Here is a 14399-nt window from a genome sequence, read left to right on the forward strand (position 1 = left end):
TTTTAATGTTGTTTTTATCCATTCTCTATAAATATTTTGAATTATTTTACTTTTCCAAATTCAATTTCTTCATTTGAGTATATAATTCTTGCGTATCATAATTTATATGAAAATTGCATATGTTATTTGTATTATTATAAATGTATAACTCATGTGTAATCATATAAAATAATTAAAAATGATAAGTCACAATGTAATTATGAATATAAATTTATTACTCGCAGAATGCGCAAGTAAGAACTTAAAAATATTTTTACTTATATATGAGATATTTCTTATTGCTATACATAATTATATAATGCATCTATATCTATGCTTTATAATATCATAGCTGCACATATACTAAGATACAAAAATTATAATGGAATAACAGCTTACATTAGAATTAACGCATAATAACAACGTCAAGTAACAATAAAAGAGATTATAGGCATAAAGAAAAATTCAAAATATATCAATGCATGCAAACTGGAAATCACAGGATTTTTATGTCATATGATAACAATCTTTTCCATACCTTAGCAATTTACTTTCTTCTTTTTCATCGTGTGCAAATGTTATAATATTTATATACCCTGTAAGATAATTATCTAAAAGAATAAATTTTAAAAAAATTTTTTTTACGTATTGTAACATTTGAATCAATAAATAAAGTGCAAATATTATTTAGCATATCGTAGCAATACTATACTACACTCTGTTATATCAGTTAAATGTATATTACTGTACAATAAAGTGTAATTTATACAATTTATATATAAATATGGATAATGATATATACTAATAATTATCCAAATTCCAGTTTCTCTACAATACGTTGCAAGTTTGTGCACTGAGCTTTGAGTATATAGTACAGATAATCAATGGATAAATTATCAAATTTCTCTACATTGCTTTTCGTTATACAGTATACACGTGGACGGCAAGGATATGTATATATAATTAAAACTGCTTCAAGATTGCTCGTCATGCTTTTAACAATATTGTACGAGTTACATTTTAATAATGAAAGTACGCTTTTATATTGCTATTAGGCAAATTCAACATTTTTTAATTGAAAACTGGATGCTCTTTATTCTATTATATAAAATTAAAATTAGCACGCGTACATAATCAGGAAAAAATGTTTTCTAATAATTTGTCTTTTACTAGGCTATTTATACGTGTATACCTATCATTTTTAGCACAACTGTGGCAAAATATGTGCATTTAAATGACTCTATCATTAAACATTTACTGTACAATATTTTTAGGAACTCGTACAATTCTATAGTATCATTTAATATAAACAAATAGTGTAGCAAATAAAAATATTAAAACTCCTTTTATTTAATTGCCTCAATGATTTCCATTATTCTGTGAAAATCTTCTGTGAAAAAGAGATACTCAAATTAAAAATAACTTATTAAAAATCAACGATAAATTGTCTCTCCTTAATAACAATATTATATAACATTATAACATTAAATATTTAATGGTGTTTGTACATAATCATGAAATGAAATTAATCACATAGTAGATAAATGACTATTTACAATTTTAACACTATGATGCTTTTCATGTGACACAATATTTTGATAATAAGCTTATTCAACTTCACAAGTGTCTAAATGTCGCTAGGAATTAGTAGTTTCATACATTACCTTTTATACAATGAATTATCTATAAATCAGTATCAAAAATTAAAATAAACTACGTAACAGATATATGTTAAGTGTAGAAATATACGCTCACAATTAGATCTTGAGTATAAGTTTCATAGGAAACTATTAATAAATTAGAAAATATAGTATACGTTGATGGATGTAAAACTAATTTACACTAGTATACGTATATGTGTGTTTGTGTGTGTAAACACACACACACATACATTCTATAGTAGAGTATAGCAAATATTTCCTCATCTCATAATATTATAAATATTATTTATTTAATATTTTGCGCCTGATTCGTAATATTATTCGAATATTAGTAAGTATTATTGATTAGATTCAAAAGTGTAAAATCATAAAGAGATGTTGTAAGATATGTTGTGACAATACAAATTTCTAATGAGAAGTGAGAAATACATCCATCAACCACTACTTAATTGTTCGTTTGTCATTACTGCTACCAGTTCTGTAAGTGAATAAGATAATTGTGTGTATATATACATATATATATATGTATATATTAATTAATTAATCTGTGCGCCTTCACTACCTAAAGAAATTTCCTGCGCATTAATGATACGTGTTGCATCAACTATAATTGTAAATTATGTATACTTTATGTTTATAGTAGTAAATAATATACTATATAGAATACGATGATATATAAAATACAAGAGTACTATGAAAGCAGAGGACAGGTTACGAAGGCACAGAGGCTTTATATAGAGTGGAGAAATCTAACGTTTGTTAGATAATTAGAAACTTATCAAGTTTCTTATAAAATGTGCTGTACAAAAAGTTAAAATTCATTGTTCTTCGCAGTCTCGATAAAAGTGCAACGTAAATTCCAAATAGTCAACATCATGCTTACTTTTGCAAATATTCTGTAATATAATATGATAATTAGACTACTCAATGTTGAATACATAAAAAATCTCTAACGTATAATAAATATTTTGTGAAGAATATTTCACTTGTTACATTACCTCTTGAGGTTGCATCATAGGTATGCGAAACTTTAAAGTTTTCCTAATGTAATGAGCGACATCAAGGGGAAAAGACTGATCATTTGGTTGATTATTACTTTCAATATACTGAGGTTGTTGCGGCACAGAATGGCTCCAACACATTGTTTCGTCCGTACCAGAATTCGGTGATAAAGGACACTGCTGCACAATTTGCCAATACCATGGTATACCGCTGTACAAAAAAGTCGTGATTACTGTCAGAAATTGAAGACACATATTCATATAAAGTATATATGTATTCTAAACTTACACAAAATGTAATGTTAAAAGCGTATCTGGCATATGTTTTGATAAAGGTACAATGCAACTAATGTTATTGGGTGTATCCGGTAACGACGGGGAGCAATATCTTTGATCCAAAGACGTGTTGAAATTTTTTGCTACTACGAATAATTGTGGTCTAGGCTCTGGCGGCAATGATCCCGCAGCGTTACTAGCGACTTCTCCCCAATCTCCACCACCGGTTTCTCGTCTTGCACGTTTATGCAAATACTTGTAATTGGTCTGTAAGATGCGCATACAGTTAATTACATATTTGTCTTCTTTGTTATCAACTGTCTGATATGACAAATTAAGAGAGAGAATCTATACCTCTTTCACAAGAGTTTGAGTGCTAGGATCGGATGGACTAATACCATTTTGGAAACCCTTACTTAATTTTCGTTTCTCTTCGTGTGGCATACTTAGTGGCTGTTCCAAGTGATCTGCTGAAAAATAATAAAATAAACTTGTATAGTAATATATTTTACATTATTACAAATGATTCGTGTGCATACTTAAAAAAAACTCGGAAAAACATATGAAACTTACAAATGGACTTTTTCTCTGGTGGATGATCAGGCTGAGGATCCTCTAATTGATGAATCTCAGTTGTGCAACAATATATCTGAAACATTGCGTTTATATTTCATTTAGTTATAAATCTGTTGTACATTAAAATGTCTGCACACGTATATCAATAATATTTAAAATAATGTCAATAAATTTTTAAGTTTACCTGGCATGGACTTTCGAGCTCAGTAAAGTGTGCGGGACATTCTTCAGGTCTTCCTAAAGGAACTGGACCTTTATTAATAGATGAAGAATCTATATCCGAGCCTTGATCATTCTCATCCACATTGCTAGGAACAGCGCCTGCACCACTTCTACTAAGCCAATTTCCCGGGAATTCGCTGAAATATATTATTAACATAACAGTTTTATTGAACCTGTGTACAAAAAAATGTTTCATTTCGTGATAATATTGTTGAAAAAGTTGATTTCAATTTCACTGACTTATTTTTTTCATGTTTAGGCTGGGGACCCGGATGGCTCATCGGATACCACGTTATTTCCTGAGAGTACAATTGTTGTTTCGTGTGTGGAGGCGATGTGGTGAGAGAATTACTTTTGACAGATAATCCTCCGTCTAATTCTCTCGTGTAAGATCCTTGCTTAGTATAGAAAGGGGATAATGTGCTATGTAACAAGGAATTATATCGATGCTCGTAATTAGAAGTGGTAGACATTGTCGGAGGATGTGCCGGACCAATAGCCAACATTCCATTGCTTGCCATGGCAGACCATTCAACGCTACTGCGTTTTTGATATTCTAAGAAATATAATGTTGCCATTGCAACTAGACTGGAAATGATATAATATTAAAGCATAATTAGATGTTCGAGAGAGAAACGAAATCGGATTAAGGTGGGCAATAAAGCTAATAATAAGTAATTACCAAAATGCCATGATGAGAATAAGTATGACAATAATAATTTGAATAAATTTATTACTGCAGAGAAGTTCTTCCTCCCTTTCGAACCTTTTTGTCTTTCCGTGCAAAGACGACTTATTATTGATCGACGATGAATATTTATTGCCCGATATACTAGATACTGTGCTGATAGAACTCTTTAGACTATCACCTCTTTTCAATTTTGCCAGTCGTTTATTTATTCTCTCTAATTGATCTATTCTCGTTTCTAGACTGTCCGTCACCTGTAATAAATCAATTATAATTAAGTAAACGATCAAATTCTCTATAGAAAACACTGTATAAGGATTGATATAAAATTCGTACTTTGCATAATTCCTTGACCGCACCAACGTTTTCCATAAATATCCTCTCCTTATTTACCACCAAGAAATTTTCAATTCTTTGACCATTTGGTAGAACTATATCACCTGCCGGTAGAACCGCTTCCGGTAAAATTTGCTGAACCTCTTGCGCTATAACGCCAGTATCCTCCTGTTTGATATCTAGACCCGAATGTTGCGCGAATTCGGGAGCGTATCGATAACGAACAACGCGCAGTTGTTGTACGTTCCGTAGTTGTTCGCGCGTATCAACTTCTTGAACGCTCTGCTTCGCTCTTACGTCGCTGGGTTGAACGATGTGACCGGTTACCTGTGTGACAAATTAACGACATATCGATACACATTACAATGTTACCCAACGTTATATCCAATTCAATAATATAAATACGTAATTAAATAGGAAATTCGCGTACCTTCATATTGCCATGCACAACAAGAGCTTCGTCTGGTCTATCCGTATTAATTCCAACCCTGCCGGCATGGTATACGCTATCTGGAGCTGCTCCTCTCTGCCATCCACCCTCAGCACCCACACCAGTACCTTCTGATTCAAACTGCCCTGGATTACTCGCCTATAATTCAATGTGTGAGAATCAATTCCGCTTCCAGAACAATTCTATTGATTTTACATACTCTGACAATTATACGTTCCGATGCGTGAGCCACTACTTGATAACTGGATTGGTCTGCGGTATGAGCGTGCAGCCCGACAACCAAATGAAAATACCTCTGGTCCGGATTTGGTTTTCCCTTCTTACGCATATTATTGCTCGTAGTTTCGCTAAAGTGCAAGCGGCCGACCGTCACTTTTGTCACACGTTCGCCGCCTAATTCGACTCTGTAACATGACATCTACAGCATAATCCAACTGTATCTAATTATCTTGTGGCTATATATATTGCATCGATGTACAAACTTACATTACAGGATGGAATGGTTTCTTGCTCCTATCACTTTGACTTTGTTCGACTCTGATCGTTTGCGACGGAGATTCCACCTTAACTCCGTAGAAATGTAATTGAAAACCACTTATCTTCTTTAGGCCTTCGCCAGTCCTAACAAATACGGCCTCCCCTTGAAGCTGCGCGTGACATGTTATCTAAAGATGTGAAGATTGTTATTTAGTAAAAATTGATATAATTTAGACAACAAATATTGTTATACTCATAGTTTTTAAGTTCGTAATATAGCTTTGTTTTATCTTTACAATTATCAAACGTCGCTCTTTCACCTGAAAATGATTCTTCTTCTGACAAACAAACGCATCGTCCGAATTGCTAAAATTAAATCCTTTATCGGCGTCGACTCTATAGTGTGGTATCGGTAACTCTTTGAGATTATGATCGCAGAGAACGTGCCAAGACGTTTGCTGAAAAGGATGAAATCGAATACACTGATAACTAGCGTCGATGTAATTACTGTCAGTGACTTCGTCGTTATCCAACACCCCACTACTGCTGCTGCAACTGTGCTCCACGGTACCCAGTTCGGGTTCCTAAAAAATAATTGCGAGTGATCAGAGTGAAAAAATAAAAAGAGAGAGAGAGAGAAAACTACGAATCAAATGTAAAAGTACCTGTTTGACATGAATAAGACCATCTTGGCTGAGCTTCCTCTTTTTCGGGGCCGATTGCAGGGAGGAGTATAACGTGTTAATACCAGCTGGGCTGTGTTCGTGCGATAACGGCACCAAAGGCGGTCCTATCTGAGGCTGCGTTGGAAGATTCGACGTTCCTGACGTAAGATGAGATGTCAGGACCGGCGTTAACAATAGAGGATCCGTTGTCGCAGGCAACGTTCTCGGGGAAGGTGGTAGCAAATTAGAAGGGTACTGATTGTTCTGATGATGCAGAAGTATTTCTTGCAGAGCTGCCTTTTGATCTACAATCACACGCAATTGTACGTAATAATTTTCTTTTCCCCTTGTAAAATGTTCTTACGCAAGTGTATTTAGACTCACGTGGCGAATGTACGTGTTGAGTGTCATTATGTCCCGGCGGTGAATACGGTGGCTCACTTCCGCTATCGGGTGGGCTTTCCGGTAGCGCGTGTCTGGAAAACGCAATGTTCTAGATTTTCACCGAGTCATTAAATCGCTACAAGAGACCTGTCGCTCTTTTTTTTTTTTTTACTAGGCTGTCGCGTTTACTCCAGTATAATCTGAAATCTTTGTCACTTAAGAACCGGTGTGATTTCATAAGGAACTCAATTCCTCAATTCGTACCTGAGATACCGGAAGCTAGAGCTCACGCCGATTCGTAAACAAACGTAGAAATTACTCTTGCTTCTTCCATAAGCATTTCCTGGTGAAAAGCTTTTACCTGCTGTCATTTTTTAGAGCTCGACTTACGGGTGAACATACGCCTGCGGATCTTTGTAGCCGGCGTTGTTGGGCACCACCGTCGTGGTACCGGAAGCGCACGCTATCGAAACTGGATGAGCCTGCGTCATCTGCGGCGAAGGTAGTCGCGGTGGTGGCTGCTGTTGGGCAACCGGTTGCGACGTGGGTGCCTCGATCCGGCCACCGTGGGACACCGTTCCACCTCCATTTTCGTTGTGGGCAAGGGTGTCCGCGAAATATCTAAACACAAAACGCTCTCGTCCAAGTCTCCGTTTTCGTTTCTTCTTCTCCTGCGTCTTACGCTTCGTCCGTGCGATATCCTTAGTGCGGCATTTTGCTATATTTAGAGATACCTGGTGTGAGGATGCGTGAGGACAGTTTGCTAGAAATCGGTACGCGTCAGCACTTTTTCCTTTTATTGATCTTACGAGAGCTGTGCATGCCAAGACCGCGACTGCACGTTGAATTTGCAAAACATGAGATATCGTTATCGTCTGAATCGCAGTTCGGCGTGCGGCGGTAAATGATGCTTCGCGCAGCGTCTCGCGTTCAGTTTTCTCAACTCGCAGAAAATTTGCAAGAGTTTTAACTGCACGGTGCTATTATGCAGTTTCCAAGCGGGTAAGGAGGATTCGCGACCACGACGATCCGCGCGTCTATGAATTTTCCACGAATTCTCGATGAAAAGCCAACGTCAGGAACGTTCCTTCGATAACAATCGATAACAATACCTGTTCCTCCGCATTGCATAAGCTGCCGTAATTATATTGTCAATCGAGTGGAAATTTCTGATTCTTTAAATATAAATTATGACTATCATTGACGACTATCTCTTTATTATCTCTCGTTGCGTATGGTTTTTATCATCACGTGCCGCGAGTTATTTCATATTGTTTCGTAATTAATGCAACTAGGATCGAAAAATAAATGAGTGTTTCCACATAGCGGATCTCCTTTCTCTCTAAACGTCGATTCCGTATAAAATCACTTTGCGTTTGCGTCGCCGCTATAAATTTTCCCCGCTTATCTGTCTAACTAATGCACTTTTTTAAATAACATATCTATTGCATATTCATCACGATGCACGCACGTGTACACGCACATCGAAATGCGTACTAGAAAATCACGAGAATAATAAATAACAAAGAGGGAAAGGGAGACGTACAAGTTGGCAGCGAAGTAACAAAGAAACGTCTAGGATAATGCGAATCCGTTTCTACAGGATGAGACGAGTCAGAAAAATGCATAAATATGAAAAAGAAGCGTTAAAAATTTTCAGACACGAAACGGATAAATTAGGATTTAATTTAATCGTTGGACAAACGTCGCGCCTAAACGCACGTCGTTCGGATGAGAGAACTTGAATTTTTTTTTTCCTCGGTTGACCCGAGTCGTCGTGCGACGAGCACCGGGAGCCTTTTAATGGAAGACGAGTGCTGGAAGTCGAATTAGCAGGGTTAACGCAGTGTGCACGCTGTGATTCCATCAATTCCGTTCCGTCTGCCTCTGTCATTATATCATTACACCTCTGCGGTTGTTATCTGCGTGAATATCTGTCTGCGGGCCGAGTCTATACGTACGCGTACGTACGACTGTGTGCGTATAAAGAATGGCTGGATGCGTTTCCTGGTGTACGCGATTACGTCAATACGCGGCAGTCAGGTCTGGAATAAGATATTTTCGTGCCCGAAGCCTATATAAAAGGCTTGACGTCTTTCTGGAATTCGCGCATTATTGCCATTTATTTGGAGCACCGAGATTTAAGCTTCTTAATCTTCGCTCGAACAGTCGCAACGGCACGAAGGGAAACGGCATTTTATTAAGCGGCACTAACACGAGTGTATTATTACGATCATAAACGTATAATAATCGCATACGATCATGTTGTAATTAATAATCGATGCGATCCAGCACGGCTGGTTATAGCAGTTCAAATAAGCGCGAACCTTGTCTGCTCCGAAACATAATTGCAGACAAAATAGCTGTCAACATCATCGGTAAAGTACTAAAATCGTAGCGCTATGATATTGAAATGTTATTAATAGATATGTCAAAACGTACTGACCCATGAACCAATCATTGAGGCAATTATAAGAAAGTGTAAATTCGTATGCGTCGATGTGTCTATGCGACAGCTATCAAGGTCAGCATATTGCATCGACATTCACTGATTAACCGCACGCGGTAATGTATGCGTATAGCTTAACACATTTATTTATTTTAATTTGTATATCACCGTTTTTGAATTATGAGACTTTTACCATTTATACAAGCAGTTTCGCATATATTCGTATCGTTCGCTTTGAAAGTACGAAGAAAAACGTGTCGTGGAAAGTGATTTGAATGAATAAAATGTAAATATTGTCAACAGTAGCCATTCCTAGGATAATCGCTGCGCTGTGGTGACTGAGTAGCCTGAATACGTAGTGTCAAGATGGAGCAATTTAGAAATTTAGCCTGATACATTGTGTCGTTCGCAGGAAACGCGTGCTCGTGCTGCTGGACGACAGAAGCGTATTATCTGAATTCGTTAATTATCATAATTTGAGGAGGCGCCTACAACAGCGTCGAAAGCAACATGCTCGCAGAATTTTACACTTTGCCTGTGCTCCTCGAATATTTAATATTAAAATTTCGACATGCCCAATTATCTTCAAGTATATCGATGAATAAAAATTTCGGAAAAGAAGCGCTCTCAGATCTCGATGCGTGATTCATGCGTGCGATCCTCACGTACGAGGAGCACGGAGGTGGATCGTTATGCCTGATTGGGGAAGATTCATTAATGCAACTTTAACGAACAAATGTATCAATGTAAATTGGTAAATTGCCATTCGACATTCCGAGAAACAACAATTCGAGTTTTGCGATTATTGCGCTGGCACACGCATTACGCGCGTGTGACGAACACGCGCGTTGTAGGCGTTAACCATGGCTTCCAACAAATGTGGTTAAGTTCGTCACACCAGACTGAACGCTTCGACGTCCGAGATCAAATTTCCCGTCTAATCGGAAAGTATTCCCTTTTTTTTTTAATGCCAGCTCAAGATGCGCGATAAAACCAAAATAAACGAATAAACGAAATGGAAACAACGACTGTATAGACGAACTTACGTTGCAGGTTGTTCACTGTCACTGTTGATAAAGTCTTCCAATTGCGAAAAATCCAAGGCTTCGTTGTCTATCCCCCCGACGAAATCGCCACGACCTGAAAAAGAAGAAAGAATTTCGCATTAAGATAACAATAAATTGTTTTCGTTACGAGTACACGTAACATTGTCTAACCGTAGCCGATGCGATAGTCCATCCGTTTCGACAATATATGTATATTCATGCTGCAATACCGTATAACAGAGGATGTAATTATACAAATATCACAAAATTGTTGCTATGCACTTATTTCGCGAACATACACGCGCAAACGTCTGTCATCGTCATTCGTTGCATCACAGGCTGCAAGAGCTCGTGTGAGAAATGCATCTACGTGGGAAAGAGATTTCAAGTGAGGCACATTGTAATTTACCGTCCCTGATAGTTTTTAGAGAGGGAGAAAGTTGATTTATTGAATGGACACGAACAAATTTCACGGATGATTGCGACTCGAAGACGAAGACGCAGTTGAATGAACAAAGCGTCAACGCGCGAGGGAAAAGAGTCGCGCGAAACAGCCCAATTTCTTGCTACAATTCCTAAATTCCGCGTATACCGTCGAAATGTTCCGTTTTTAAAACAGTCGTAGGAAACGATTTACCAGATTTACCATTTTCTCGCAGCGGCAATCGCGCGAGACCGAGGAAGAAATTCAAGCCGATTTACTTGACAAAGTATCTAAAAATCATAAAGCAGTCACTGATCTCCCTAATCAACATTGGTACTCGTGATCCTGTTTTGAAATGTAGAAACGCGGGCATGTACTTCGTATATACTTGAACGCTTAAGACTACAAGCAAAGCGTTGTAATACGTTACTTCCGGTCAAACATTCATAAACGTTTAAGTGTTGGGAGCCGAGAGTAAGGACACTTTTCAAGTGAATAACGAGACGTTGGATCGTCTCGCCCAAAGTTTTTCATTAATCGTTAATCGTCAACATCAAACTGTTGGAAGATTATTCTTATTTTTAACTACTAATATTCGAAATTGCATAAAGATAACAATTTGCATACTGAGTAAAAATAGCCAGAGTAACGGCAATTTTTTTCGATTAGTCGACCGCTTTCAATACATTTAGTCTGAAAAAGTATTTCAAACTGAAATCGTGACTTTTCTAAAAGGAATAATTTCCAAGTATCTTTTCTTCGTTACAGAGATCGCAATGAAAAGTACCATTTTTAAATAATCAGGCAAATAAAGTCCAGAATGTGCATGGCGCTTAGCGTTTACGGAAAGAGCTGGAGGGGTGAGTTACAAGGGTAGACGAGTCGTTGCCAGCCAACCCTTTATCAAGATATCGACCAAACACCGCCCCCGTGAGCATGGTTGGCTGTTTAAATCTGAATATCATTACGCCAGATATGCGCTATGCGCGTAGTTATAAATTATTGAAAACCATCGATATATGTAAACTAGAATAATATTGTGTGAAATGTGAATTCAAGTTTTTTTTTAAATATAATATAAAATATTTATACTATAATAAAATATGTTGCTTTTATTTGGACTAGCGTATCACTAGCAATATGCCAGTAATACACCAAAATAAAAGACTTATTTTACGAATTAATTGCAAATCGCATTAACACAAAGAAATGTAACTTTCACTCAACGTAATTATATATGTCTTTCCTCGTCGCGCAATATATAGGAATGTTAATATTAGTTGAAGCGCAGCCTACAATCGCGGATAAAACAATCGTGTAATAATTGCGCCTGTTCCAATCAAGTCTCGAATGATGTAAAAAGACTTATGTATAAAGATGTATGTAGGCTTTCGACCTCTCTGTATCGGCTGACGACCACTTTCTCCAGCAAAGCAAATAGAAATGCATCGTGGACGGCGACTCGTCTATGAAAATTGGCCGGCTTTCATTCTTCGCAACAGAATATAGATGAATATAGAAATGTTTATAACCCTGGCTGCTGTAATTCACACGGCGATAGAAACTGTACTGGCGAAACGAGTACTGGCGCACTCGTGCAACGCCATCGTATTATTCTTGCGACACGTGCATCGCCACGATCATATCGTAAACGTTTAAACAGAGGAAGTTAATCGAAACGCAGTTGTCGATTTCACCCCTGTTTGATCGCAGGGTTGATGCAGCTGCCGTATCGTCAGCACAGGGTAAATCCAGAGTTCCACCTGAGGTCTAAATGATTAGCAGGGTGCAGCATTCTTTTCCATGGCCATTAAGAGGTTTTCGAGAGGGGTCCGAACAAGTTGCGGACAGGTGTTAAACTGCTGTTTGTGAACATATCGATATTGGTCATGCAACTTTGACAATATAATAGGGCTCATTACATAAAAATAATAACGCTCTATTAAACAGGGATGGCACGAACAAACAAACATACAATTGATCGAGTCACGATTGCATCAGATCCTTCTCTTTCCACTTAGAAAATCTACTTAAAAGGAAAGTTAGATTTTCTTATTAAAATTAATCACTCAAGCCATACGCGTTATTACTAGAAGCGATAATACGAATTTCCAGAATCACCACTAAAACTGATTACAGGAAATGATTTTACAGAATATTTAATAAAGCATTTTAAAACCAATTTCAAACACTGAAAAAAATTTCTGGTTGAATATGGACGAATCAGATAATTCCTTTAGAATTTACCAGAATTCCTGTAATCCTACAGAAATTCTGGTAAATCCTAAAGGAATTCTGGTAAATCCTAAAGGAATTATCTGATTCGTCCATATTCAACCAGAAATTTTTTTCAGTGCAGATAAAGGAATGAAGATATTAAAATAGTGCGCCTAATCCCTTATTCGGTGGTGTCGAATTATCCACCTTTTTATTTTAATGTTTGCTGGCGGTAGAATATCTTCAATTTGGTTTCAAGATATTAAGCTTGGTGACGATAACATTATAATTTGTTTAATTTTACTTTCAAAGGAATATTTCCTTTTCGTGGAAGTTATTTATCCGATATTCTACGACACGTTTATTTTCAACAAATCAATTTCGAAGACAATCAAAGAAATCAATTTCCGAGACATAGGACAAAATAGCATCGACATATTTACTCTATACCTTTGAAACACACACGTTTATGAAAATAAACACACAAACTATTTTCTCTCTTATTGAAGAGAAATCTGTGCGCTTTCGTTCTTTCACAAAAATGTTGCCAGTTATGTACAATCTTAAATTTTCGGATTATAACTTTTCGGCTGTTACTTTGCATTCTGTGATCTCCTAAAATGGAAAAATAGAAAAGACCTCGCTTACACAGATTATGCATCAATGTTCGATTACCTGCCACGCTAAGCAATCGACGGGCGCTAACTTGATTGATAATATTAGCGTCTTCATGATGATCAGTCGGATGATTTCGTCCATCTTGATCATTAGATTGATGCTGAAGTGCCCACGAAAATTCCATAGCGACGAAAATGTTTTAACAAACCTGGATCACTCTCGAAAACTTGTCTGGTACTTCAGACTAGAACGACACTTCATCGCTACGTAATTAACGCCGCGAAAAGTTAAATAAACTTATGACATTTAATTTATAAAATAAATATCATCTCGCCTGCATATAATTCGTTCAGGTGCCGCGTGAATCTTTACATTTTACGTAGCACTTCATTTTTCTCCCGCGAAAAAATTATACGATAGACTATTCGTTCGACACAAATCCGCGACAAGGTATGACGATTACAGAATATTGACGATACTTTTTAGATGCAATTGAAATGAAGCGAATGTTGTGCCTCTTTATCTCTTTGCGTCTGTCGCGAAAATGAGGACCTAGGTCGCTCGTAGTCCTGGTTTTCTAGTTGGGCAACGAAACACAACAGTCCACGGTAGTTCACGACTTAATCACAAGTCTCCTCCATCGGAGGGCTCCAATACCTCCACCATATTCCAAGTATAGAGGGGATTTCCTCTTTGATCGGAGGGCGGTGCTTATTTCGGACTGAAAGGGGTGGTTACATGCAGCCCCTTTCTTCGATATGTACTGTTGTACATAAGACGTCACGATGCGAATTCGAACATTAATGTTTTCTTACAGATTGCAATTAATGTTTTTCTTATTCGCTATAAAGTCAAATATCGAATATCAATTAAGTAAGACTTGATATTTAAATTACGTATCTATATCGATAGATCGAATCTGTCACGCG

At 37.0% G+C, this 14399-nt stretch overlaps 1 protein-coding gene across 3 annotated transcripts; it reads right to left on the reverse strand.

Annotated features, from left to right (window-relative positions):
• Window positions 1–623: 623 nt before the first annotated feature.
• LOC105563713 (myelin regulatory factor-like protein) lies at window positions 624–13912 on the reverse strand. Of its 3 annotated transcripts, none has more exons than XM_012015563.1 (18): window positions 13528–13912; window positions 10212–10305; window positions 7107–7337; window positions 6717–6808; window positions 6333–6637; window positions 5988–6251; window positions 5677–5855; window positions 5390–5594; window positions 5170–5328; window positions 4740–5066; window positions 4398–4657; window positions 3956–4303; window positions 3678–3852; window positions 3491–3566; window positions 3272–3384; window positions 2931–3184; window positions 2639–2852; window positions 624–2536 (listed from the first exon to the last, which is right to left on the reverse strand). In XM_012015563.1, exons 1-18 carry the CDS (start codon window positions 13652–13654, stop codon window positions 2459–2461), a joined length of 3501 nt encoding a protein of 1166 aa, XP_011870953.1. In that variant the 5' UTR covers window positions 13655–13912; the 3' UTR covers window positions 624–2458. The 3 variants fall into 3 exon arrangements, with proteins under 3 accessions (XP_011870953.1, XP_011870952.1, XP_011870954.1); XM_012015562.1 differs by having other exon boundaries at window positions 3272–3387; window positions 13528–13911; XM_012015564.1 differs by lacking the exon at window positions 13528–13912 and adding an exon at window positions 10383–10445 and having other exon boundaries at window positions 3272–3387.
• Window positions 13913–14399: the final 487 nt, after the last annotated feature.

This window comes from Vollenhovia emeryi, unplaced genomic scaffold (assembly GCF_000949405.1).
Source record: "Vollenhovia emeryi isolate VEMERY1.0 unplaced genomic scaffold, V.emery_V1.0 DF939172.1, whole genome shotgun sequence".
Lineage (NCBI taxonomy): Eukaryota > Metazoa > Arthropoda > Insecta > Hymenoptera > Formicidae > Vollenhovia > Vollenhovia emeryi.

Coding starts and splice junctions, on each gene's coding strand:
- LOC105563713 (XM_012015562.1), bottom strand. CDS start 13,654: ATGGAATTTTCGTGGGCACTTCAGCATCAATCTAATGATCAAGATGGA. Junction 5,067..5,169: donor TTGTGCATGGCAATATGAAG/GTACGCGAATTT, acceptor TTTGTCACACAG/GTAACCGGTCACATCGTTCA. Junction 3,388..3,490: donor ACCAGAGAAAAAGTCCATTT/GTAAGTTTCATA, acceptor ATTATTTTTCAG/CAGATCACTTGGAACAGCCA.